Source organism: Talpa occidentalis, unplaced genomic scaffold (assembly GCF_014898055.3).
Source record: "Talpa occidentalis isolate TD23 unplaced genomic scaffold, MPIMG_talOcc4v2.1 talOcc4.8, whole genome shotgun sequence".
Taxonomy (NCBI): domain Eukaryota; kingdom Metazoa; phylum Chordata; class Mammalia; order Eulipotyphla; family Talpidae; genus Talpa; species Talpa occidentalis.
In genome coordinates this window covers 67199189-67223066 of record NW_023605194.1, presented here as the reverse complement: position 1 = coordinate 67223066, position 23878 = coordinate 67199189, and the positions used below count along the sequence as shown (strand labels likewise).

Below are 23878 nucleotides of genomic sequence, written 5' to 3'. Positions count from 1 at the left end.
TTTTCTTTTCTTCTCATCTTTTTCTTATCTTCCGGCTAGTTTGCTTGTTAGGGTTGTAATCCTATGTTGTTTATATTGCAAATTTTGTCAACTTGTATTTGTCTTTTAACTTGTGTGATACACAAATGATTTTTCTGAATGTGACTTAGATCTCTTTTTACATTTAACAACTTTTAGATTTATTGCATGTTCAAGAAGGCCTGCTCACCTCCAGGGCTGTTTTTGAAGAGAATCCCCTCCATTTTCCTATAGGGTTTCCATGGATGGCTTTGCCTTTGGGTCCTTGGTATACTCTTAGCTGTCTGTGGTGAGGTTTAATGAGACCTGCTGCTGGGGTTCCCACTTTGCTGAAGGCACAGCCCCTCCCACAATGGTGCAGGCTCCATCCCCAGTGGGTCCCAGTCCTTCTTTGGCTCTTACCTCATAGACATGTTGCCAGGCTGGGGTAGTGGTCTGCTCATTCCGTGTTGGAAAGGACCTTAAATGTGCAGCTGCCTGGGAGACAGGCTCCCTGCACAAGACTTCTGTTCAGTCATTTTGGCCCATCACCAAAGGGCAGCATTGTCTGAATCCTGCATTTTGTCAATTAGTTGCTGAGTGTTTTATTGTTTTCTTTTGTTTGCTATTTTCCCTGTACATTTTCAAATGTAGTCAGCCTCCAGGAGGCAGCCAGCTTCTGGTGTTTCTCTCTCAACCTGCTGCTTGAGGCTAGGTAGACAGAGGGCCCAGACTGCTGCCACTTGGGGCTGGGGGGAGCAGCTGAGTGTGGGTGCCAATGGTGCTCAGCAAGTGGCCCTGGGCGTGGGCCGCTGTTGGGGGCAGCAGTCTGCTGCACTGGAAGACACAGCTCCAGATATTTTGGTCAGGAAAGAAACTGCAGTGTTTATTTTCGTCAGAAAAAAAACATTTAGAAGATTTTTTTTTTAAAAGCTTTTGGTTTATAAGGAATTTAGGTATGTTATTGTTTAAGAAAAAAGTGTTTGCAATGTATCAGTCACCCGTTTCGTTCTGAGCATGATTTATGTGAGGAAATGGTTTTTTTAAAAATTAAGCTAGAGATATATCCCTGTACGATGCTTCTGTGAAAATGCGGCTTTTGTCCAATGCTGTTAATGCAAGTTGTAACAGTGTGATATGGGAGTCAGTGTTTACATGTTACATTCCTCTGCTGCAGTCAAAATAAGCCCGGAGGGTCTACAGTAGCATTTCTGTATTTTATCAGCTTGGGCTGGGGCTGAGGGGGAGGCCTCTGCTCACACTTGGAGGGGCTGTTTCTGCCAGATTTATTTGCCTTATAAATATTCCCCGTGTTTATTTTAACTCGCCTTTAAAATGGAGCTGAAATTAATATGGACCTGAGGGCTGCCCCTCCCCTGCCCCCAGGGTGCCTTCTGTAGCAGTTGTGGACTTTTCTACTTGGCCCTATTTGGGAAGCCCGCCAGTGGCCAAGGGTACCAGTGTGCCTGGCCTCTGCCTGGCGTGGTGCTATGTCCCTTGGCATAATCCTAAGGCCTGTTGGGGGCTGTGTCTGGGCATACCCAGCTAGGCACCAGGTACCTGGTGGGGTCCACAGCATGCACAGGGCCTCCCTCCCGCCTTCTTCTCCATGATGGGGTACAGGTGGAAGCCAGGACCTTCTTTCTGGGCATGTCTATATGTGGCACAATGACCAGTAGCTTCAGGTCAGATAAGTGGAGTGCACAGTAGAGCTGCAGCTCCTCAGCCTCCAAACTTGTTCCAGCCACCTTTGCCCCGAGATTCATCCTACTCTTTGGGCCCTGAACCTCACAGGCATCTAGCCTCGTGGACATTTGAGGAGTCCCTCCTTTCTCCTTTGCTCACATCTAGGTCTGGAGAATCTAGAGCAAAAAGGATGGCAGAGAGGGAATGAGTAAACCCTGCCCAGTTGGTAGAAGACAAAATTATTCTCTTTACTACATACCTGGGTACCTGGTTCGGAATCCCTGGAGGTGACAGATCATATGTAGAAGACTGCAACATGTGCAGCTTGAGCTCCTACATCCTTGGTCAGGACCTTCTGAGGCCAAGCAGGGATGGGGGTAGAGCGAATTAGGCCCTGGCAGCCACAACCTGGGCATTGTCTGGGCTCAGCAATGCTTGTGGGCTCTGAGCTGGCTATGCAAGCTGGCATCTACTCAGCCTCAGCCCCTGTGCCAGCATTGTGTCTGACTTGTTTTCCTTTCTGTCATTGTTTCTTCATTTTTTTCCACAGAAATCCATAATAGTTTGAAGAAGTGAGGAGGATTTTGGTGAAAGGACAGGGTCTCCTGGGCAGGTAGCAGGAATCACTTCAGGAAGCTGCCCACTGCCAGTGAGAGAAATGGGGGCAAAATTGGGATATGCAGCCTCACAAGGGAAAGCTCAGAGTCACTGGCAGCTTCCTGAAGTGTCCAGCCATTCAGATGACGAGTCTGTGGAAGGGGAGAAAGGTGGGCTCACTCCCCACAGTTCATTTTAGGAAGCAGACATTCTATTATCTGGACCAAATGTGTCTGGGGCCTCCAGAGTCTACCCTTGCTTACCTGGTGGGTACCTCCTGGACCCAGCAGCCTGGCATAAGGATTGGGTCCTGCCACCCAACCTGCCCAAATTAGAGAACTTCTGGTCCTGCCTCCTATGATAGTTCCCTAATGGGGAATCAAGATTACTGAACTTGAGACCCTCCTCAGCAACCTGGCCCAGCTGGTCAGCGCTCCTGCCTGGGTCAGCTCTGTGTCTGGAGTCAGCATTCTGCAGAGCCGAGCTCTAAACTGGCAGTTTGTGGCATTCTTCAGTGTGGTCACCTTTCTCTGATGGCAAAGTACCTTCAAAGAGACCAGAGTTACCAGGGGCTATTCTGTACCCACACTGGGCCTACGAGGCACCTGAGTTGCAACTTCCTGCTGCTTAGTGTTAGCCCCTGCTTGGTTCCCTAGAAGATCTTCAGAGTAAGGGGCTGATAGAACTTCCCTACAATGCTGGCCACTCACTAGCTGAGGCCTGTCCACTCTCCTGCAGCTGCACCCGTTGCCTGAGCCTGTCCTTGGAGTCCAGAGCTCTGAGAAGCAGGGAGAGTGTTTTTGTAAATCGGACTGATTTAATGCTGCCTGTCAGACTTGTTCATGGAATGAGTTTTTGTTTGACCCTCATTATTAAGTCCAGAAGCTGACCAGATTCTGTAATCACTCCTCTTGTTCCTAAGTGCAACAGGGAAGAATGTAAATTTTATCTTGCAAAGAACCACAGCCATTTATTTAGAAAAATTCACTGTCACTTAGTTTTCTCATTTTCTGCTTAGCCTCCATGCTCCTTTGTGTCCAGCAAGAGGGAGAGCAGTCTTCTGCCTGGGGTTTGGCTACCAGTCATAAAGCCCTGCTCCTTGTCTCCCCAGGTGTGCCCTGTGACTAAGGTACACAGGTTTCAGGGGCTGAGGAAGTTACCTCCTTTGGGTGGCATCAGTCATGACCAGAGCCTTTAGGTGCCATCTGTTATGGGGCCCAAACAGGCTCCAGCTGTGCAGAGTTGGGCCCAGTGTCGGGCTCCAGGAGTGTGATTGAGCTGGTGGGTCCCAAGCAGGCCTAGAGCAGGACCCACAGGAGAAGCTGCCTTGGGGCTCTCTGCCCCAGCGCTACCTCCCTGGAGCACCGAGCACAGCAATCTGTGGGGCATTTCCTGCACTGGTGGGACTGCCAAGGGGCCAGTTGCCTGCCATGAGGCTCTCAGTTTGTGTATGTGATCCCCTTGGGGAGTGGATCAGGAGTCTTCAAACTTGAGAGGCAGGTGGAGAGCTCTTTAAGTCCAGGCTTCATGGGTCTGAATTAAGCTTTTGTTTCTGCTTCCTCCCCCCACTCAGATTTTGAACAACAAAGCCTGCCCTGTGATTAGGCTAATCCCACAGTAGTTATACCTTCAAATAAAATCTTTGCACACCAAAAGGCACAGAGAGTGGAGCTTTCCAGAATACATATAAAGTTGAATGAGTTCCCAGGGAGGAGGTTTGACTTCTGGCCTTGGTTGATGCCCTTATGGCTGGGTCTCTTAATGTAAGTATACTGGCAAATGTTCCCAACCCTTACAGGCACACTCAGCCCCTTCCCTGGGTCCAACAAGCTGGTCTACTGACATCTGCTGCCAGTTCCATCATCCTCCCATGGCTCTCCAGCCTGAACCATGCCTGCTTTACTGCCCAGTCCCCTGTCATGCCCAAGGGTTTCCTCAGTGGCCAGCAGAAGCTAATCTGTTGTTTCAAACCTACCAAAAAACCCCAGAATACAGTGCCCAGTATTCTGGCACTCTCAACCTCTCATGGTCTGGAGGCTGAGAGATGGTGTGTTTTGCTGCAGCATTTTCTTACCTTAGCTCATTTGAAGGGAGTCCTCTAGGTGAGTTCTCAGATTCTGCCTCCTGCAAAGAATAATAATCATTTGGTACTTTAGGGGGGCCATCCCAAAAGTGACTCCATCAAGATTTTGCCCCCTGGTCTGCCCAAGAGGAAGCCATGCACTGGTTGTTTCCTGCAGGGTACCTGCAGAAATATTCCAGAGGAATAAAATGGAATTATATCAATAGTACCTGCCAGGATTAGCGCTGACATTGGGCTTATCCAGCCTTACATCACCTCCTCTTGTTCAAAGACTGAAGAGGTGATCTGACAAGCCCACCCACACGTTGCCGCCCGTGCAGGAGTTTTCATTCTGTTAAGTTCTATGCATGTATATATGTGTGCATGCATGTGCAGGTGTGTGTGCACGCGTGCAGGGAGTGGAGCTGAATAACAGGAGAGGGTTTGTACTAAGAAGGCAAATATTTTAAGTAAGTCTGCTGGTGCCAGTGTCCTGTGTCCCCTCTCTTCTCCAGTCCTTTATCCTTGCTCAGGGGATCTGGCTTTCCCGATCCTGGCACAGTATATAGTGAGACTGAACAGGCAGCTGTTTTGCCCATAGATGATGATTTCTCAGAGTCTTCCCACTGTCTGTTCCCCCTGCCTCGCTAAGTGTCTCTGTTTCTCCCCTGGCCAAAGGAGGTCCAGAGGGACCCCACAGTAGAACTTACCTTAGTGCAGAAGATAACCCTTGTGACTCTTCTAATTAGACATTCTCAACACATCCATGGCATCTGTATTGGTCCTGCTCTTCATGGGACATGTGCCATATTATCACTGACCTCTCTTTTCTCTTACAGCCAGGCAATTTCCTGATTCAGTGGCACTTTTTGTAATGTTGTAGATCACCACAGAAGTTTCTGGGGGGTGGGTTATGTCCTGTAGGGTGGCCTGTTTGAACTGTTATCCTCAGCTGACTCAACAATGACATATTAGCTGACCAAGCTCCTTGCATGAAGGCTGAAGAGACCTTTCCCGAGAAGAGACCTGTCCCCACTGCAGAGGCCCCATTTGGGACCACCATGCTTCATGGTGGCCACATGTGGGACTCATACCTCTTCTTTCTGTGTGTTCATTCCTTCTACAGGTTGGTGGTTGGGGCCAGCTGTATCCTTTGCTGAGGTGCAGCTGACAAATGGCTAAGGGGATTTCCTGAGGGGAAACTCAGTCCTGAGAGCCCCTCCCCCATTACTCTCCCTCCCATCAAGGAGCAAACTCTGCCACCTAGAACCGGCACTTATGGGACCACTTAGGGTGGATGACCAGTGCAGAGGGGAAGTTTGAACATGATCTTCTGTGGCTAGAACTTCCTGGAGGCTTTTACTGAGCTTCATGCTGAGATGGCTGAGCCAGCCAGGGCAGCTGGACACAGCCATGAGCAAGGCGGTCCTCCCTGGGGAGCTGCCCCACTCTAGACTCATTCATGAGAGGGAGCAGTGAAACCAAGGAGGGCCATGGGAGGAGTGTGGGAGGACTTGGGGCTGGGAAAGGGACATTTAAGAGCAGATAAAAGCACTGGGACTGCTAAAGGACCACAGGTGGAAGGCGGCTGCCTCGTGTCTCTCACAGAGGAGGCTTTTCCTTTCTGTCATCACTGGAACTCCTTGGGGAGTAGACCTGGCCCTGGAGGCTGAGGTTAAACTCCAGGGAGCCTGGACAGATGCTCCATGGAGGCAGAAGCTCCCTGACCGTGGGTCCTGGAGGGATCTCCCCACCTCACACTGGATGTGCATTTAAGAGATGGGTGTATATGGTGATAGGGAATTCTCTTTTGGGATGATGGGACTTGTCTCACCCTTAGGGTCTCAATCTGATCCGTTAGCATTCCTTACTTGCCTCTGCCAGACGTGGCCCTGGAGTGCGCCGGCTTCCTCACAGGAATTGGCCTGGACACCACCATCATGATGCGCAGCATCCCCCTCCGGGGCTTCGATCAGGTAGTGCCCTGTTATCCCAAGTTCCCACCTGTGGCTCTGCTCTCCTGAGGGGCTGCCCCACATCAGGCAAGTTCAGCTATAGGCCGGATGTGAGATCTTAGAATTTAGAAATTGGTTCTTGAGTTGAATGATAAGACTCTTCCCAAAATTTAAAGGATCTGCTGGAGTGGAACTGAGGGTTGCTGCAAAGAACATGTTACAGCTTCCCAAATCTTTTTTTTTTTTATTTGTTTGTTTATTTGTTTATTTATACAAGCACTGGGTACAGTCAGAAGCGCGGGAGGGTGAGAGAATTCACCAGAGCCAGAGCAGGCAAAAGGACCGAAGTACACTGCTGAGGGGAGCAGCAGGCGGCAGGAGAGGTCTGCGCGCCATGCGGGACCCTCCTCCAGTGGCCGGGGAGCAGCCGGGGATCGAACCGGCGCCGTGGAGGCTGTGGGCAGCTTCGCAACCCAGCGCTCAACCGCTGTGCCACCGGGGAGGCCCGCTTCCCAAATCTTTGAACCAAAAAGGATGCCCGAAGGCATGCTTGGCCAGATTCAGGGACCAGAGGTTGGGTCCCTCCTTCTAGGCAGCCTGTTAGTAAGTGGCAGGCTGGGGTTTGAACCAAATCACCAAGGGCAACAGGGAGTAGGTGGCAATTGGTGAGGCCCTGAGTGATCACCTTGGAACATGGCAGCCCCTGGCGACAGCGCTGTCCACTTGGCATAAATTGAAAAGATGTAGCAAGCCAAATTGAGCACTCAGGTCTCCTGGTGGCGGGTGGTCTGCCCTGAGCATGCCAGGTTTGTCAACACAGCTTCTGAGGGCTTCAGGCAAATGCTGCTGCAGCTCACAGCAGCTCTGGGGGTCAGCTGCTGCTGATCTTCATCTGGGACACAGACACCTACACTGAAAGCTGACAGATCCACATGAGGACTGAATGGAGATTTCTTTTTAAACTAAAAACTCTTCAAGGAAATGTCACATGTCATCCAAGTATGAGTTGTCATCGTCAAGTTTCAAGCTCTCTGTGCCCCTGCAAAGGTGGATGGACTTCTACCCCTCCTCAGGTCTGCTTCTCCAGAGTCCATTCTGCCTTGGCAGCCCTGACATGTGCTCCCTTTCCCATGCAGCCCTGTGCCAGTTCCCCCTTCCCTGTTGCACGCATCTGTGCCTTCACTTAGCATATATACACTGAGCACCCGCACAAGGACAGTGTCCAAGGGAGGTCCTCTGAGCCTCAGGGTTTAGGGATAGACTGTACAGCTAGAGACAGGAGCTGCAAGGAGGCCATGTAGCTAGACATAGGCAGGGGTGAGGTCCAAGGGCCAGTGGGGCCTGTAGGGATAAGGGCCCATCAGAGGACCGGCCTTCACATGGAAGCTGGAGACTGACAAGAGGGGCTGTGCTTCCCAGTATAGGCCTGTGAAGGGGGCGAGAAGAAGGCGAATCTGGACCTGCTGAGGGACTCAAGCATGAGAGACTGGCTGGAGGGTCAGGTTGGCAGGTGGAAGCTGAAGCCCAGGCGGGCAGGATGAGTCCCAGGGAGGTTTCAGTAGTAAGGAAAGGACAAGTGTGGTGCCTCGGTAGTCTGGATGGCACTGGCACATGAAGACAGTGTTGGCACTCTGGCAAGAGGGGTGGAGAGGGGACAGGTTCAAGATATGCCCCGGAACAGGCACATTATTGCCAGATAACCCAGCCTTGCCTCAGAGAGAAGGACACACAGCACAGGTGGCAGACCTAGGGGCACTGGGCTGACCATGAGGCTCTAGAATGCCCAGCAGTTTCCCTTCAAACATCTAGACCCATCAGGCAATCAGAGGGGTCTGAGAGGGCCTACCCACAGCCTACCCACCTATTCCTGCTCTGAAGTTGACAATCCCACCCATATAGACACCAAATGAGCTGGCTCACCCGAGCATTCGTTACAGGATTTAAACAGTGACTTATGTTTCCTCCTAAAAAAGAAGCTGTGGTTGACTATACCTCCAGTCTGTTTAAATCCTGCAGTCGCCCTGGGAGGTGGGTCCCCCATCTGCAACCTTGCGGGCACAGAGTCTGCTGAGTTGGAAGGGTGGAGCTCTTTCTGCAGATACCTGGGCTTCTCCTGCTCCCCTCATTCTGTGCTCACTATCCCTCCATTTGTTGGTGGGTCACAAAGGTGCCCCCCTATACTGTCCCAGCTCTCCAGTGGCAAAGGAGCTGGCCCCACTTGAATAGGGGGCCAGGTAGGGAACTGGGCACCAGTCCATTCAGTCAGGTGAAAGGGGTGCTTCTCTGTCATTGTTTACAGTGAAAACTAAGTTAGCATCTGAGAAGAGCCCAAGATCTTCAGATTTGGAACTGAGGGGTAAAGGGGGAATGTTAGATGTGCTCCTGCTGACAGAAAACAAGAGATTTTAAAAGTAGGGGTAACTTACATAGGCTACATACCAGAAGAGGGTGCAGTGAACCTTCTCCTTTGAACCGATCCCTCTGGAGTCCCCACAGGGGCTTTTCAAATAGGGAGGGGCCCAAGTCCACTCTTTACATAGTCAGTGGTGGCATTCTCACTTCTGTCCATCTGGTCCTCACAGTGTGTCCGCTTGTGCTTTGCAGCAAATGTCTTCCTTAGTCACGGAATACATGGAATCTCATGGCACCCGGTTCCTGAGGGGCTGCACTCCCTCAAGTGTGGGGAGGCTCCCGGATGGCCAGCTCCAGGTCACCTGGAAGGACCATGCCTCTGGCAAGGAGGACAAGGGCACCTTCGACACTGTCCTTTGGGCCATAGGTAAGAGAGCGCCGAGCCCATGTGCATACTCACAAGCTACACGCAGAGCAGCACACCCCTTCCCAGAGCAGCCCTCATCCTACTGGCTTTACATAGCACATCTCGTCCTAACAGCCATGGGATTGCTTCCCATACTTTCCAGTGGGTTACTGTGAGTGCTGCAGGCCATCACCTGCTAGGAGTGGGCATCTTCCTGGTCTGTCCAGAAGTTAAACTCACAGATTTCCAAAGATAGCACCCAGTGATGGGGCAGAGGCCTTGACCTTTCCAGATGGGCGGGGCCTGGCTGCCGCCTCACCAGCCTTGCCCATGTGCAGTTGCGTTCGCATCTTCCTGTTCTCTGAGAGGTGAGGGTGGAGCAAGTATGGCCATGCAGATCTAGCCCACTACCAACCTTGTCAGCCACATTCCTTCCCTAGTTGTGCCCTCTTTGCATTCCAGGCCACCCTCCTGGGGAGAAGGGTGGTAAGTACGAATGTGATAAGGAAGACCCCTGCCCAGGGGTCTGGTCTGAGGGAAGGGACATAAGCTTTGAGGAAAGGCTCCCTGGCCTGGAACAGGATGAAAAGGGCAGAGAGCCCTGACGCCATGCAGTCATGAACCTGCTTGAGGCTGCTGTAGGGCAAGGGATAGGGGGTGATGCCCAGTGGGGAGAATGAGCACAGCACGCCTACTCAGATGTCTTGCCCTCTAGTACCTGTCGTTTCTAGAGTGGGATTCTTGGTTTCCTAATCTATCAACTCGCATGTCCAAAGTAGGAGCAATCAAGGTCAGACTTTCTCCCCATGTTTCCAGTTCACAAGGCACTGTCTGAACTGGGCCTAGTCATTTAAGCCCAGGTTCTGAACCTGTGTGGTTATCAGGATCATCATCTGGCTCCATATCAATTAAGCACATGTTTTCTAAGCACTTGAGAGGGGCTGTCCTGTCCCTGTCAAGACCTGGTGGAATGGGTCCCAGCATCCTCCGGGGTAGGGCTCCTGGAAAGAACAAGGCTACATCATGAGCAGTGTGTTTCTGAAAGGCCTATCTGTTCTTCCCGAGTCATTCTGATTTCCAGAACAACTGGAAATTAGAGAGTGTAATAAACTCTGGAGGAGTCAGAGATCTTCATTTGATACAGTTGGCACAGATTTGAGGAACAAAGGAGCGATCCGAAAAAACCCAGTCTATTTAGTGCTTCTTAATCAAAATTCAATAAATTATGAGAGGAAATATTCTTGCAACAAATCGTAAAAGTAAATTTTAAGTAGGTTTATTCTGAATACTGTGGAAGGTTGCCTAGGTATTCAGACCTCAAGTGTAAATTGATGTTTATTATTTTATTTTATTTTTTTGTGGGACCCTTGCTGGCAGCCGGGGAATGAACCGGTGCTGCAGAGGCTGCGGGCAGCCTTGCAGCCCAGCGCTCAATCGCTGTGTCACCAGGGGAGGCCCTGATGTTTATTATTTTAGACTCCATGGTGAGGTGGCAAGTTTCTCCTGTCCTATCTACACCCCCAACATTCCTCCTTTGTCCTCTGTGCCCCTTGCCCATGCACACCCATCCCCAGTCTTGCCTTTGGACCAATGCATAGGCCTGCACCCAGATGCTGTCAGCTGAGCTCACACTCGTGGCAGCTGTTTAGAGGGTGAGGGGGCAAGAGGTTGTGCCCTCTGAAGTCTCCAATTCCTCCCAGCTTCCAGACGGGCCCTGGTGGGTGACACGCAAGGCCCCTGGTGTGTATATGCCCACCCTCCCCCTGCCAGGAGTCATTTTATTTTTGTGTTTTCAAAAAGAGCATCCCCCAGACAGTCTGCCTGCTGTGATTGATGTTGGGGGTGGAAGCTTTTCACAATACTTGGCCTTTGACCTTGCTTCCCAAGGCGGCGCTGTGGTGGCGGCAGCAGCTTCTGGCATGCCTTTTGAGGCTGTATGAGCATGTGCTGACTTTGCTGCTTGCTCCTGGGCCAGATTTTGTAAACATTCAGGAGCCACTTTCCAGTTTAACAACTGGGAATGTTTTCTGCCGCTTTACCCTGATAAGCCTTTACCCAAGCATTATTTCTACTTGCAATAAGGATGATCCAATCCGGGGGGTTAAAATAAAGCACCCTGGAGGCAGCACAGCTGGCACAGAAGCTGCTTCTGGACCATACCTCCCACCCTGGTAGCCAGCACTGTGTCCACATAAAGTGGGCTTTGTTGTGTATTAAGAATAGAAAGGGAAGAACGCCCCTCATGCTCCGTGGATGCATGCTCAAGGCCCTGAGTTCATGCGCCAGGGCTTCCCATGTGCCTGGCACCTTGTCCTCAGCCAGCAAGGACAGTGGGCACAGGGACAGTGAAGTCAACCTTGCAATCTGGAAGCCAAGTAGGACTCTGAGCCTCTTCCTCGGTGCAGCCTTGATCTCCACGTGGTGGATTAAACACATTAGCAGTTAAAGCAGTTAATTGCTGTGCAGGGGGCCCTCTCATTGTTTGTCTCTGAATCACCCACCCACACCAGGTGTCTCAGATAATAGACTGGGAACTTGCAGTGAGGAGGATTTCCTGTCTGCAGATGTGCCGATTATGGTGCTGAGTGAAGACAGTCGGCCTGCGCTGCTGCCACCATGGGCTCGAATTCACCCCTGCACAGTTAACCAGTTGTGGCCTGAATCCCCATTGTCTGGGGAAACAGAGCCGGGTCGGGGCATCTAAGTGAACTCCTGTGGATATAAATGCTTCTAAGGGGGAACTGGGCTTATAACTTAGATTTTTTTTTTTTTATTTACATAGAAGCTGGGGTACAGGCTAGATGTGCGGGAAGGTGAAAGGATTCGCCAGAGACAGAGCGGGGAACAGAACAGGCAGACTGACGAAATATACTGCTGAGGGGAGCAGTGGGCGAGACAGGAGAGGTCTGCTCGCCATGTGGGTTGCTCCGTGGCTGGTGGGGATCGAACCGGCACTGCCGAGGCCGTGGACAGATTCACAGCGCTGTGCTCAACCGCCTACGCCACCAGGGAACCCCAGCTTAGATTTTGTTTTGAAGAAGGGTTGGAGTGCCTCTAGAGCAAAGCCTCGGGAAAACCAGGAACTGAAACTCTCAGGTGCCCCTCAGCACCAGCCACTTCCCTCTCAAGGGCAGGATGAGAGCTGTTGTTCCTGGTGTCTGGAGTGTCAGCAGTGCCGTCGTGGCCCTGTCTCCGGAGCCCCCATGGTCTGGTTCTTGAGATCTGGGTTGGGATCAAACTTTTCCTCCTCTTCAGACTTTGTGTTAGCAGAATAGTTGTTGTCCACCTGTGTATACAAACCATGATGAAGTCTCTTCAGTGGCTCTAAAATAGTGTAAAGGGAGCCAGCAAGCTCTGCCTTTCAAACAGCAGAGGCCCAGCTGTCCAACCTCTACCTAGCCCACCACGGCGTCTCCAGTTATAGTCCACCTTTACAGCACATGCACACGGACCACAGCCAGGGAGCTGGGTTGTGCCTAGGGAGATAATGATGGGGAACTGTGATCTCAGGAAGGGGATTATATCTGCCACAGTCTGGGGTTCCCTCTCTCTACCCCAGGGACTGCTTGTTAAAGGTTACAGTCCTTGCTCAGCTATGTTCAGCTAATGGATTTCCAGAGCTGAACACAAATTCCTGTGGAACTTCCCTCACCAGGTGGCAGGCAGCAGGCTAGGTGGAGGCAATACATAGCCCAGCCCCAACACTGGAACTCCTGGCTAGCTGTGCTCTGCACCCAGTGACAAGGAAGAGGTGGTCCAGGACCTGGGCTGTCTGTGTTGTGGAGGAGCAGACAGGCTGTGCGTGGATGCAGCCTAGTGGGGAGAAGCCTCTGTCTAAGGCCAGCAGGCTTAGGCAGGTTCTCTCTGCATACAGGTAGGAGGAGTCCTGGAGCCCTCAGTGGCTTTTTCAGACTTTTAATGATCCTTCTACACCATATGTAGTGAGGCAACCAGTTACTCAGCGGGTAGGAGCCTGTCAGCCTCCTGGCCCCCTGCAAATCTTCGCTCTTTCTGGACTCTCTGGTGTTCTCTTGTGGTCTCTCCGCTGGTCTCTGTGCACTCTGCTGCACAGTCCTCTGCCACCTTGTCTTCTGCTGCTGCCCTTATATGTGCAGCTCCAGGCTCAGGTGCACACACACACACACACACACATACACACCCCACACTCCAGGTGCCGCCTTAAGGTACGCGCGTAAGATCACAGGGGTCGATCATCGATGCTAATGGCGGGAGGGCGGAAAAATCCTAATCACTTCCATTTACCCTACACTGTCCTTTGCGATTGTATCTTGCTATGACTAAACTGCATGGGTGGCCGTACTCTTCCTGGTGAGGATCCCACAGGGGCCTGACTGGAATGGGTCTCAAATGCAGAAAACTGCTTTATCACAGAAACCTTGACTCAACACCCACCCCTTCCCAACTCTCCAGTTGGAGACCTAGACACTCTAACACCTTTTTATTTCAGTGCAGATGTAAAGTTAATGATTACTGATATTAAGAGAGACCCAAATCTGCTTGTGTGTTGGGGGGTGGTTATATTTTTATATTTATTTATTTATTAAAAATGATTTTTTTAAAAGATTTATTTATTTATTTATACAAGCACTGGGTACAGTCAGAAGCGCGGGAGGGTGAGAGAATTCACCAGAGCCAGAGCGGGGAGTAGAGCAGGCAGAAGGACCGAGGTACACTGCTGAGGGGAGCAGCTGGTGGCAGGAGAGGTCTGCGCACCATGTGGGACCCTCCTCTGGTGGCCGGGGAGCAGCCGGGGATCAAACCGGCGCTGCAGAGGCTGCAGGCAGCTTCTCAACCCAGCGCTCAACCGCTGTGCCACCTGGGAGGCCCTATATTTTTATTTTTGAAGACTTATTTATTTATGCATACAAGAACTGGGGTATAGGCCAGAGGTATGGAGGGGTGAGAGGACCCACCAGAGACAGTGGGGAACAGAACAGGGAGATTGACTGAAACACACTGCTGAGGGGAGCAGCGGGCAAGATAGAGAGGTCTGCTATGCCATGCGGGCCACCTCCCTGGCCTGGGATTGAACCCAGCTGCAGTGGCTGTGGCTATATAGCTTCATAGTGCTGCGTCTTAACCCCTTCCATCACCAGGGAGGCCCCTGAGAGGGTTATGTTTTCGAAGAAAAGTAAGAAAAGTAAATCTTTTTTTTTAATTTATTTATTTATATAAGAACCGGGGTACAGGCCAGATGCACCAGAGGGTGAGAGGATTCACCAGAGACAGAGCGGGGAACAGAACAGGCAGTCTGATGAAATACACGGCTGAGGGGAGCAATGGGCACGACAGGAGACCCTTGCTGGCCGGCTGGGATTGAACCGGTGCTGCAGAAGCTGCGGACAACTTCACAGTGAGGCGCTCAACCACCTGTGCCACCAGGGGAGGCCCAAGAAGATAAGCTTTTGAGAGCTCTTCCTGTAGGCACCTTCCACAGGCCCAAGAAAGTAGCCCTGTCCAAGGCCAAAGCATTCCTCAGCACACCCTGTGGTCCCAGGCCATGAACCACTGCACCTGAAACAGTGCCATCCACTCACTAGGCGTTTACCTCAATCCCAGTGCACAGTATTCTAACCCACACAGAGGGCAGTTGAGGAAGCAAGCTGCTCCCTGTGCTCACAGGCCACATGCCCTCTTGTGGGAGGCCTTGCATGGTCTGGGATCAAGAGCCAGCTTATTCTTGTGCCCAGGGTTGCTTTGGTCCCCACAGCTATCAGACCTGGGCTGAACAATAAAGTGCTATGGTTAGACCTTAGTGGAAACTAATTTATTTTTTAAACAGCATTCATGCCTTTTTTAAAAAAAAGATTTTATTTATTTTTGCATAGAAGAACTGGGTGCAGGCCAGGGGTGGAGGGGTAAGAGGATTCACCAGAGACAGAGTGGGAAGCAGAACAGGCAGATCTATTGCAAGCAAGACAGGAGTGGTCTGCGCCATGTGTGTTAGCTCCCTGGCCGGGGATTGAACTCAGGTCATTGCAGTGGAAGTATTGAGACTTATCCCCAAGGCCATCAGAGAAGCCCTGGAAAATAATTTAAGAAAAACATAGTAAAAACTCTTCTAGGGATAAATGGGCACTGCTTATAAGTATTAATGTGTGTTACCAAATTGTGCAAATGCCACTCAAGTCCCCAACTGTCAGGAAAATTATATTTACATCTATAATTGCTAAAGCAATAATTGCCACCCAACTTGAAGTGTGTTCTTCCCTGGGGGTTCCCCTGGACCCGGCTGCAGGTGATTCTGAGCTGAGTCACCACCAATTTCAAGGGCTGACTGTTGGGGTCTTAGCCAACTGAGTTTATCTTATACAATGCCAGTGCTCGCATACAGGTTTGGATTGGAAAGACCTGTTTGTTTCCCAGTAGTAAGCTCACCCCAGTTACCCAAGGAACATCCCCAGTGAGAGATACCATCAGGAAGCCTGAGGAGCCCTTGTGGGTGCCAGCCATCAGGGTGAGCACCAGCCTCAGGTCGTGCTATGATCCAGTGTTCACTTTCTCATCACCATTGAGTCCTGCCTGGATCCCAAGGCCAGCAGGACCCCTTTACCTGGAGGGTGAGGGAGGGTTGGCAACTGCAGGTGGGGATATAGTGCTCATTGAGAGGAGACCATTTAAGAAAATAAAGGAAGCTGTTTGCTGTTATTGTAGTTTTCCCTTAAGACAAATAACATGCAAGACATATAATAAAATTTTTTTAAGTAGCTCTCCACGGATCTGGCCAGAGGTTCTAAAGGTATGAATCTCCCTTCTGTGTCTGGTCCAGAATTCCTGGCAGGCCTGGCTCAGTGGGAGTGCTTGGTTCTGGGGGCCTCATGCCCCTTAGAAAAGTTACCTGAGCCCAACATGAAACTACTGCTGGGACCTTGCCCACAACACCTGATCCAAACTACTGTACTCTTGTTCACCTGGCACAGAGTTTCCAGCTGTTTACGTCCTCCAGTGTCTGTCTGATCGCAGCCCCTCACTCACCCTGTCATACTCTTGCTGGCACTTAAATTTTACCTCATTACATGATTACCCTTCACTTGTTGGAACATGCGCTCCAGGCAAGCTATGAAATTAGAGGAAACACCCATTTTCCCATAACAGGAGGAGAGAGGCACATGAAACTGCTCTTGTCCAGCTGTCCGCATCTTTGTGCCCAGCCAAGCAGGTAGTGACGACCAGTAGACTCCACCTGGGTGGGTTTGGGCTTTCTGCAGCTGCTGGATGGGCACAATGGCTGGACTGCCCCCCTGGGTCAGCAGCAGCAGCTGGTTGGATTCCAAGGGATCCAAGGAAGGCTTAGCTGCCCCAGCTGCATCACGAGTTTGCAGACTGAATACTGCATACCGCTTCAGGACCCTGGGGTGTTTTGGATGGTGGACACTGGGAAAGAGACAGCTCTAGCCATGAAGTTACAGAGACAGTGCCTCTGAAGAAGTGAGAATCTCTCTTTGTACCTAGAATTCAAATGCCCTCATTTGTGGTGACTATGGCAGAGTGTCACACATGTATAAGAAGCTCTCATAAGGCCAGAAAAATCACAAAGGTCTATAAATGTTTGAGAAAAGGCAAGAACTGGAAATTCACAAGAGGAAATATAGTTTAACACTTAATTACTTAAATTGCTAATTTTACTAGTAAGCAAAGAAGTGCAACAAAGTAAAACATCACAGAGAGAAACTAGTGGGCCTCTGCCTCCTCTCCATCTCCAGGAGCACCCTCTAAGAAGCCCTGCTTGCCTCCTCCCTCCTCTGAGGACTTGCCACAAGGTGCTAAACTGACACATGGATAAAACACCATCTGCATTTTGGTGTTGTCCAGGGAGAGGAGATGTCGGAGCCACTGAACGTCCAGGAGAGCCAGTCCACAGCGCTCACCCAGAGGCACTCAGCAGGGAGCAAGCCATCCTGAGACATGGAATAATTTGGGAAAGTTCTGAGTACAACACACAGAGTGACACAGGTGGAGTGCAGTGGTTGTCCCCTAATTCCCCCAAGTCCTCTGAAGAGTATCCCCTTCATTTTTACATAAAGTAAGAGGAAGATAACCAGGGAGAGCGTCCTCATGTCATTTGTGTCTTGCTTTAAGTCCAGCCTAGACCTGGGCTGGGCATTGTCTGTGTGGGTATCTGTCCTGGCACCCATTCTCTGCCTGGCCTGACCTGAGTGGGCTCCTGCATCATTTGACAGGACCTGGGCACTGAGGGGAGACATGACGCCTCTGAGCACGAGGAAACAGAACTTTGGAGGGAACATTTCCCTCCCTTCTCCATGACTGCTTCCTGGGTTGTCTGCTTAGGAGCCTGTTGTAGGGGTTCAGGACCCGGTGTACTGGCCATGACTCCTCGGTCTGGCGTGCCTGGGTAGAGCTGGGTCTCATTCCACACAGAACCCCCCAGCATAGCTTCCAAATGCCAGCGTGCGCAGGGTGGCCACCTTTGGGCCATCTGCCTGCCTGGTGTGGTCTAGCTCTTCCTTGTTCACTTCAGGAGCTAGCAGACATGTTCTGTTATACCACCTACTCCCACCCTCACCACTGCCGATCTACTTGCTATCCCTTTGTGCTTCATATCGGTGGCCTGACATTCCTATGTGCTTTCCGGGTTTTTATATGTAACATGTTCTTAAAAATCCTTGCTTAGAAATGGACCGTGGAGGCCACCTAATTTGATTGTATGTTGTTATCTCCTGTTACTACTGTTTATTTTTAAAGATTTATTTATTTATGCATACAAGAAATGGGATACAGGCCAGAAGTGTGGGGGATGAGAGATTTCACCAGGGACAGAGTGGGGAACAGAACAGCAGATCAACCGAAATACACTGCTGAGGGGAACAGCAGGCGAGTCAGGAGAGGTCTGCTGCGCCATGTGAGATGCTTCCTGGCCGGCCAGGGATTGAACTCGTGTGGCAGTGGCTGCGGACAGCTTCATAGGTTGTGTCTTAACCCCTTGTGCCACCAGGGAGGCCCTCCTGTTACTACTTCTTAATGTATCTATTTCCTTGGGGACCTCAGATAGAGTCTGGCTGGCTGCTAAAAGGTTACCATGGTTACCAGGAAGTACAGGAGGAGCTGTTCTTGGTCTCTTGTCACCCCGCCAGATGGGAGTGCAAGAACAAGTACGGGTACAGTGAATACAGCATGGCCGACATCTTCAGGGTGACCTGTGGGCTGCACCAGCTTTGCCCTTAGACATTCTCACACCACCCCCACTGCCCTCAGAGTTATCACCAGGAGGTAGTGGGCTGCTGTGTGCTATGTCCTCCAGAACCCAGGACCTGAGAAGAACCAGAGAATTGAGATCTGAGCCCCAGGCCTCAGCCCTTAGTTCTCAGCAGACACCCTCCAGCCTTGCCCATTGGACCTGGCTCATTTCTCCTGAGTACAGTCCTTTTAGAGACCTCTAGGACTCCCAGGTGCTTCATGTATCCAGAGGTCCCATTCCCCCAAGCTAGGAGTTGGGCTTTCCCTGCCCCTCTCCCCAGTACCCTCAGCCAGGGCAGAAACGGACCTATTCTCCATGTTCACAGGTCTGCATCTGCATGGCTGTCCAGCCATCATTAGGCAGGCACCTCCTCCTGGGGTGTTGGACATCACGTCTGGCCTCATCTGATCTGAGATGGTGCCAGCCTTCCTGGCACCTGATTCCTGTGACCTGCAAAGAAAAGAGGCTGGAGCTTGCGCCCCATGAACTTGAGAAGCATGGCTTAGAGGAGTCTCTGTGTTTTGACTTTCCTCCCCGGGAGAGCAGCTGGAGACTTAAGGCTTCCCTTTCACAGCACTTGGTCTCCCAGATGCTCAGATTTGGCACCGCCTGCTGCCTCTGGTGTGTCTGAGCCACCTCAAGCTATAGGAACTGTGCCTTTGAAGCCTGTGCCTGGTGCCCTAAGGCCACATCTTCTGAATTAGGGGAGAAAGGGACTTCTTCTGACAGCTTGGCTGTGATGAGGCCCAGGGCTGTGAGGGGATGGAGGCGTCAAGGAAACTGCCAATATATCCAGGGCCTTTCATTCCCTTGCCCCTCCTGGCCTTTGTGATACTTCAAGCTGGCTGCCAGGAGAGGATAGGTGTGATATTCAATTCTGTAGCCCCCTCTCCTGGGGGGGGGCTCTCATTTTTGCAGGTCTCAGAGCTGAGGCTCTTTGCTTGGCAGGTGCTTGGGACATAGGAGAGGAGCTGGCTTGCCCCATGGAGCTGCTGCAAGGCCTGGCCTTCTGTCCTACTCCACAGCTGGGTCCCAGATAGTGGGTGCAGGGTCTGTCTACAACCCTGAGGTCCTGGACAGGGCACGATTCATGCATTCTCACTGCCTTGTCTGATCAACTCACTCCTTTACTGCTAAATAGATCTCAGAGGATGTCCTATTGAGGACACAAGGACTCAGGACACAAGGTCATGGTGTTTCTGTGCAAATACCATCTGGTCAGGACAGAATTGTAAACCATGAAGTGCCGTTCTGACTGAAGTATGAGCCTACAGCAGGAACAAGGTGTGGGAAGGTGGATAGGACAGAGAGAGTGGGAAGGAGGGTGCCCCACCCCCGGGAAGGCCATGTGGTGACTCATGAGGCTGTTGTTGGCTCACCTGTGGCCCACAGGTGGCCTCCATGGAGATGGAGACAACACCCCTATGCCCCACCCTATCCTAAAATGTGTGACTAGGACAGGAGCCACAGCTGTGAGAGGGCCTGGTTTGTGTCTAGTCCGTGTCTTCTCCTCAGGGAATATTGGCTAAGTGGCCCTGTTGTGCTGTTCTAGGCTGGTGACCGCGGGATCTGAGGTCGCATTTTGCCCACCCATAAGGCATCTGGGGCAGCCACTCCGGGCCTGGATGGCAGCCTGGAGTGGCTGCCCCACTGACTCTGCTCCCTTCAGTGGGGAGGGGCTTAGAGGTCATAGTTTTTCGTACACATTGGTTTTGGGTTGTTGCTGCTTCTAGACTTTTTCTTTGGTCAGAGCCAAAGACACACACACAAAAAAGAAAGCATGAATTTCCAATTCAAATTTTACATTACAGTATTTTAAATGTCCTCTTTGAATGACATGTAAGATTTGTTTGCAGCTTTCTTTGTTGCCAGAATATAATCCTCTGAGGATATAGAGTTAATTCATTCCTATAATCACTAATAAATTATCCTTCTGAGTGTGCTGTCACCAACCTCATAAAAGAAAGACTGTTTCAGATTATTTACCTGTTTTAGGGATTATTTTCCTTTTTTTATTTAATTTTACTTTTTAAATATATAAGCTATGAAAATTATTAAAAGCACAAATTATATCCCAAGATATGTTTAGAGAGGTGTCTGTGCCCTGCATCCTGTTCCTGCCTATCTCTGGTTCACTGTTTCTACTAGTACCGCTTCAGCCCTTCATCGACTCGCTGTGCAAATAGAGAGGGGTGTGTGTGTGTGTGTGTGTGTGTGTGTGTGTGTGTGTGTGTGTGTGTTTGGGTGCCACTTGAGGCCTCAGAGGCTAGGAGCCCCTCAATGCTGTGTGTGTTTCAGATTTTATCAGTCTGAAGTAGACAATCCAAAAAATGCTATAAACCAAGGCATCTAGGTCAAACCCACTAAAAAAAACTTTACAGCCCTGTCTTTACTTCTTTCAGGTCGAGTTCCAGAAACCAGAAGTCTGAATTTGGAGAAGGCGGGAGTAAAAACAAACCCTGATAGTCATAAGATCCTGGTTGATGCCCAGGAAGCCACATGTGTCCCTCACATCTATGCCATCGGAGATGTGGCGGAGGTATGGGCTTCTGTCCAGCATTTCCTTCTCTGCTTGGTCTTCACATAACCATCTCCTTTTCTGTGTGTCCTTGCTTGTTATCAGGATCCTAATCCAGTATGATCTCATCTTAATATATGTCTTTTTTTTTTTTTTTTTTTTTTTTTTTTATAGAGGCATGTTTTTATTTATTTATTTGTTTTTTGTTTTGTTCGTTCGTTTTTTTGTTTATACATGCACTGGGTACAGTCAGAAGCGCGGGAGGGTGAGAGAATTCACCAGAGCCAGAGCGGGGAGCAGAGCAGGCAGAAGGACCGAAGTACACTGCTGAGGGGAGCAGCGGGCAGCAGGAGAGGTCTGCGCGCCATGTGGGACCCTCCTCCTGTGGCCGGGGAGCAGCCGGGGATCGAACCGGCGCCGCAGAGGTCGCCGGCAGCTTTGCAACCCAGCGCTCAACCGCTGCGCCACCGGGGAGGCCAATATATGTCTTAATTTATCTGCAAAGACCCTTATTTCCAAATAAGGTCACATTCTGAAATTCCAGGAAGACATGCATTTTGCTACCATATTGTGTTAATTTGCATCCATTCATCATGTATTGACTGAGCACCTATTTTTCTGGGTTCTGGGCTCCTGTCGAAACAGATAAAAGCCCCAGCCCTTATACAGGTGACATTCTGGTAGGGCCACAGATGACCTTTAAGTAAGTAAACTACTTTACATGTCAGAAGATGCTTGGTGCTGGTGGTCAAGAGAGTGGGGTGCAGCATGCAGTCCCTGGACTGGGGCAGAGTGAGCTGGGGGAGCTCAGCAATGACCCTTACAATCATGAGGGAGTGTCAGTTTGGGAAATGCCTAGAGGTAATGGGATCTAGTCTAAGGCCAGAATCCCTGGGTAGAGCATCCCAGAGGTGAGAGGGCATAAGTGGCAGTTGTCACCTCTGCTGAGGGGACCATCCTCTAGTCTTGTCTGTCAGCCTGTGCTGCAGCTCATGATGGATGGGAGCTTTGGGAGAGTTTGGTGCACATGTGGAGACAGGCCAGGGCAGGGACCCATGCAAGTCTGTGCCTTTGTTTCTGAAGGGCCTCTCTTCCCATCTGGTGTGGGTCAATCCTGCTAGATGCTTGGCCCCATCCAGACCCCTTCTGCTATGGCAACACAGCCCCCAGCACCCCCAGTTTACCTACCAGATGTGAGCAAAGCTGCTGGTGCTTAAGTCCCTCTGGCCCCTGGGAACCTAGGCTTATGAAACAGTGTATGGGGCAGACCACTAAGCTGATGCAGTCCAGCTGGGGGGCTCAGTCAGAAACCCAGTCCCTCTCACTACCGGGTTATCACTTACCAGCCTGTTGGTAAGTGAAACTAGTGACTCTCATGCCCTGGACTATCCTGAAGACCCAGCCCACTTAGCCAGGTTGTGCAGCAACTCGATGTGACCTCAGATGGCTCAACATGGCATTCTCTGATGTCAGCCTCTCTCTTCTTGCTGTTTGCCCGCCCTGAGGTAGCACCATGGTCTTAACTGGAGAGCACATATGCAAGCCGTGCATGCTGCCTGTACATCCCAGGAGCCAAGCTCACTGGAGTTCCATCAGATGCCAGACTCTTGCCAATGTGGTGGAATTTCTAATATTTCAGACTGTGTTGCCAGAAATATAAAGCACATGCAAAAATATTTTTTGTTAAAAAATTAAATCCACTCACATTGGGACTGCTCATCATTCCAAGCAGTCCAAAGAGTTAATGATGCCCTGTGGTACAGCAAGTGGCAGGGAAGAGTCTAGCAGGTGGGTGGGGTGGCCATTGTTAATGAGATATTATGTGCTGTATGCTGGATGTTTCCACGGTTAGTCAGGCCCAGTGGAATGCACAGGCTGCTTTCACAAGTTTATCTCTGCGGATCTCTATTCATTTCTGGAATGTCAAACAACATCTGCATTTCCTGCTGCTACAGAGGTGATTGGCAGCCGGTCCCAGGCTAACGCGTGCAGGAGCATTTGGGCTTTGCACCCCCTGCTCGCCAAGTAGGACATACCCTGGGACAGAGGACCCTCCAGCCTAATGACAGCTGATTTGGGATTTGTAATGGGCTCTAGGGTGCAAGTCAAGTGTGTGTAAGGAGCACATGGAATTCTTCTTCATGGCCTGTTTTAGCTGAATTCTGGTCAGAAGGCTGTAGGATCTTTTGAGTTTTGTCATGGGGCAGCTCTCCAAAATCACCCATGCAAGAAAAGGGTTCAGAGGGAAGCTGCAATGAGCATGGGCAGTATGGCTGGGCTCATTAGCAGCTGACCTCTTTCAGAGAAGAGGATCATGAACCCAGAGCAGAACTGAGGGAACCGATAAGAACAATCAAATCTGCCCAGGGCCCTGGACACCTGAGCTTTGGAGTCTCTGCAAAGGAGATGCCTCTCTCCTTTTGAGGAAGGTGTAGGGACTGTTCAGATTTCCTTAGACATGATACTGAAATGACCCCTTACTCCTTCCTTTGGTCAGGGGCGGCCTGAACTGACACCCACAGCTATAATGGCCGGGAAGCTCTTGGCCCAGCGGCTCTGTGGTCAGTCCTCAGACCTGATGGATTACGACAATGTGAGTGCTTGCTGTTGTTCAGATGCCAGGTCAACCTGGAGAAAGCCATGGCACATTTGGGGGCATGGGATGTTTGTGCATGCCTGTGATGTTTAGTTCTGGGGGTGCAGCCCAGAAACAAGGAAAAGTCCATGCATTCCACCCACCGTCTGGCATCTGCCAACCAGCACATCTGGAGACCTGACCTCTGATCCTGCTTGGGCAGGGGTGGGAGAGAGAAGGACTTTAATTTTGGGTTTCCAGAGGCAGGCCTGATGCAGGACCTGCCTTCCAGGTCCCCACAACTGTCTTTACCCCTTTGGAATATGGCTGTGTGGGGCTGTCAGAGGAGGAGGCTGTGGCTTGCCATGGAGAGGAGCATGTGGAGGTAAGTCAGGGCCCTGAGGAGAGGGGGTGCCAGGACAGGCCACCTGTGCAGCACTCATACCCTCTGATGGCCCCTCTTTTGCCTACTGGATAAGCAGCAGTGTTACATTCCTGCTTCTCAGGGCCTGT

At 50.9% G+C, this 23878-nt stretch overlaps 1 protein-coding gene across 5 annotated transcripts in view; it reads left to right on the top strand.

Annotated features, from left to right (window-relative positions):
• The window catches only part of TXNRD2 (thioredoxin reductase 2), a 63375-nt gene that overhangs the window by 30297 nt on the left and 9200 nt on the right, over positions 1-23878 (top strand). For 4 of the 5 annotated variants that reach the window (XM_037497109.2, XM_037497104.2, XM_054690229.1 and 1 more), the window contains 6 exons: positions 5469-5488; positions 6227-6318; positions 8902-9076; positions 20675-20811; positions 23288-23383; positions 23658-23750. In XM_037497109.2, coding sequence (XP_037353006.1) covers positions 5469-5488; positions 6227-6318; positions 8902-9076; positions 20675-20811; positions 23288-23383; positions 23658-23750 — 613 coding nt within the window. The remainder of the gene's footprint in view (positions 1-5468; positions 5489-6226; positions 6319-8901; positions 9077-20674; positions 20812-23287; positions 23384-23657; positions 23751-23878) is intronic. The other variant, XM_037497106.2, reaches the window with a different exon arrangement.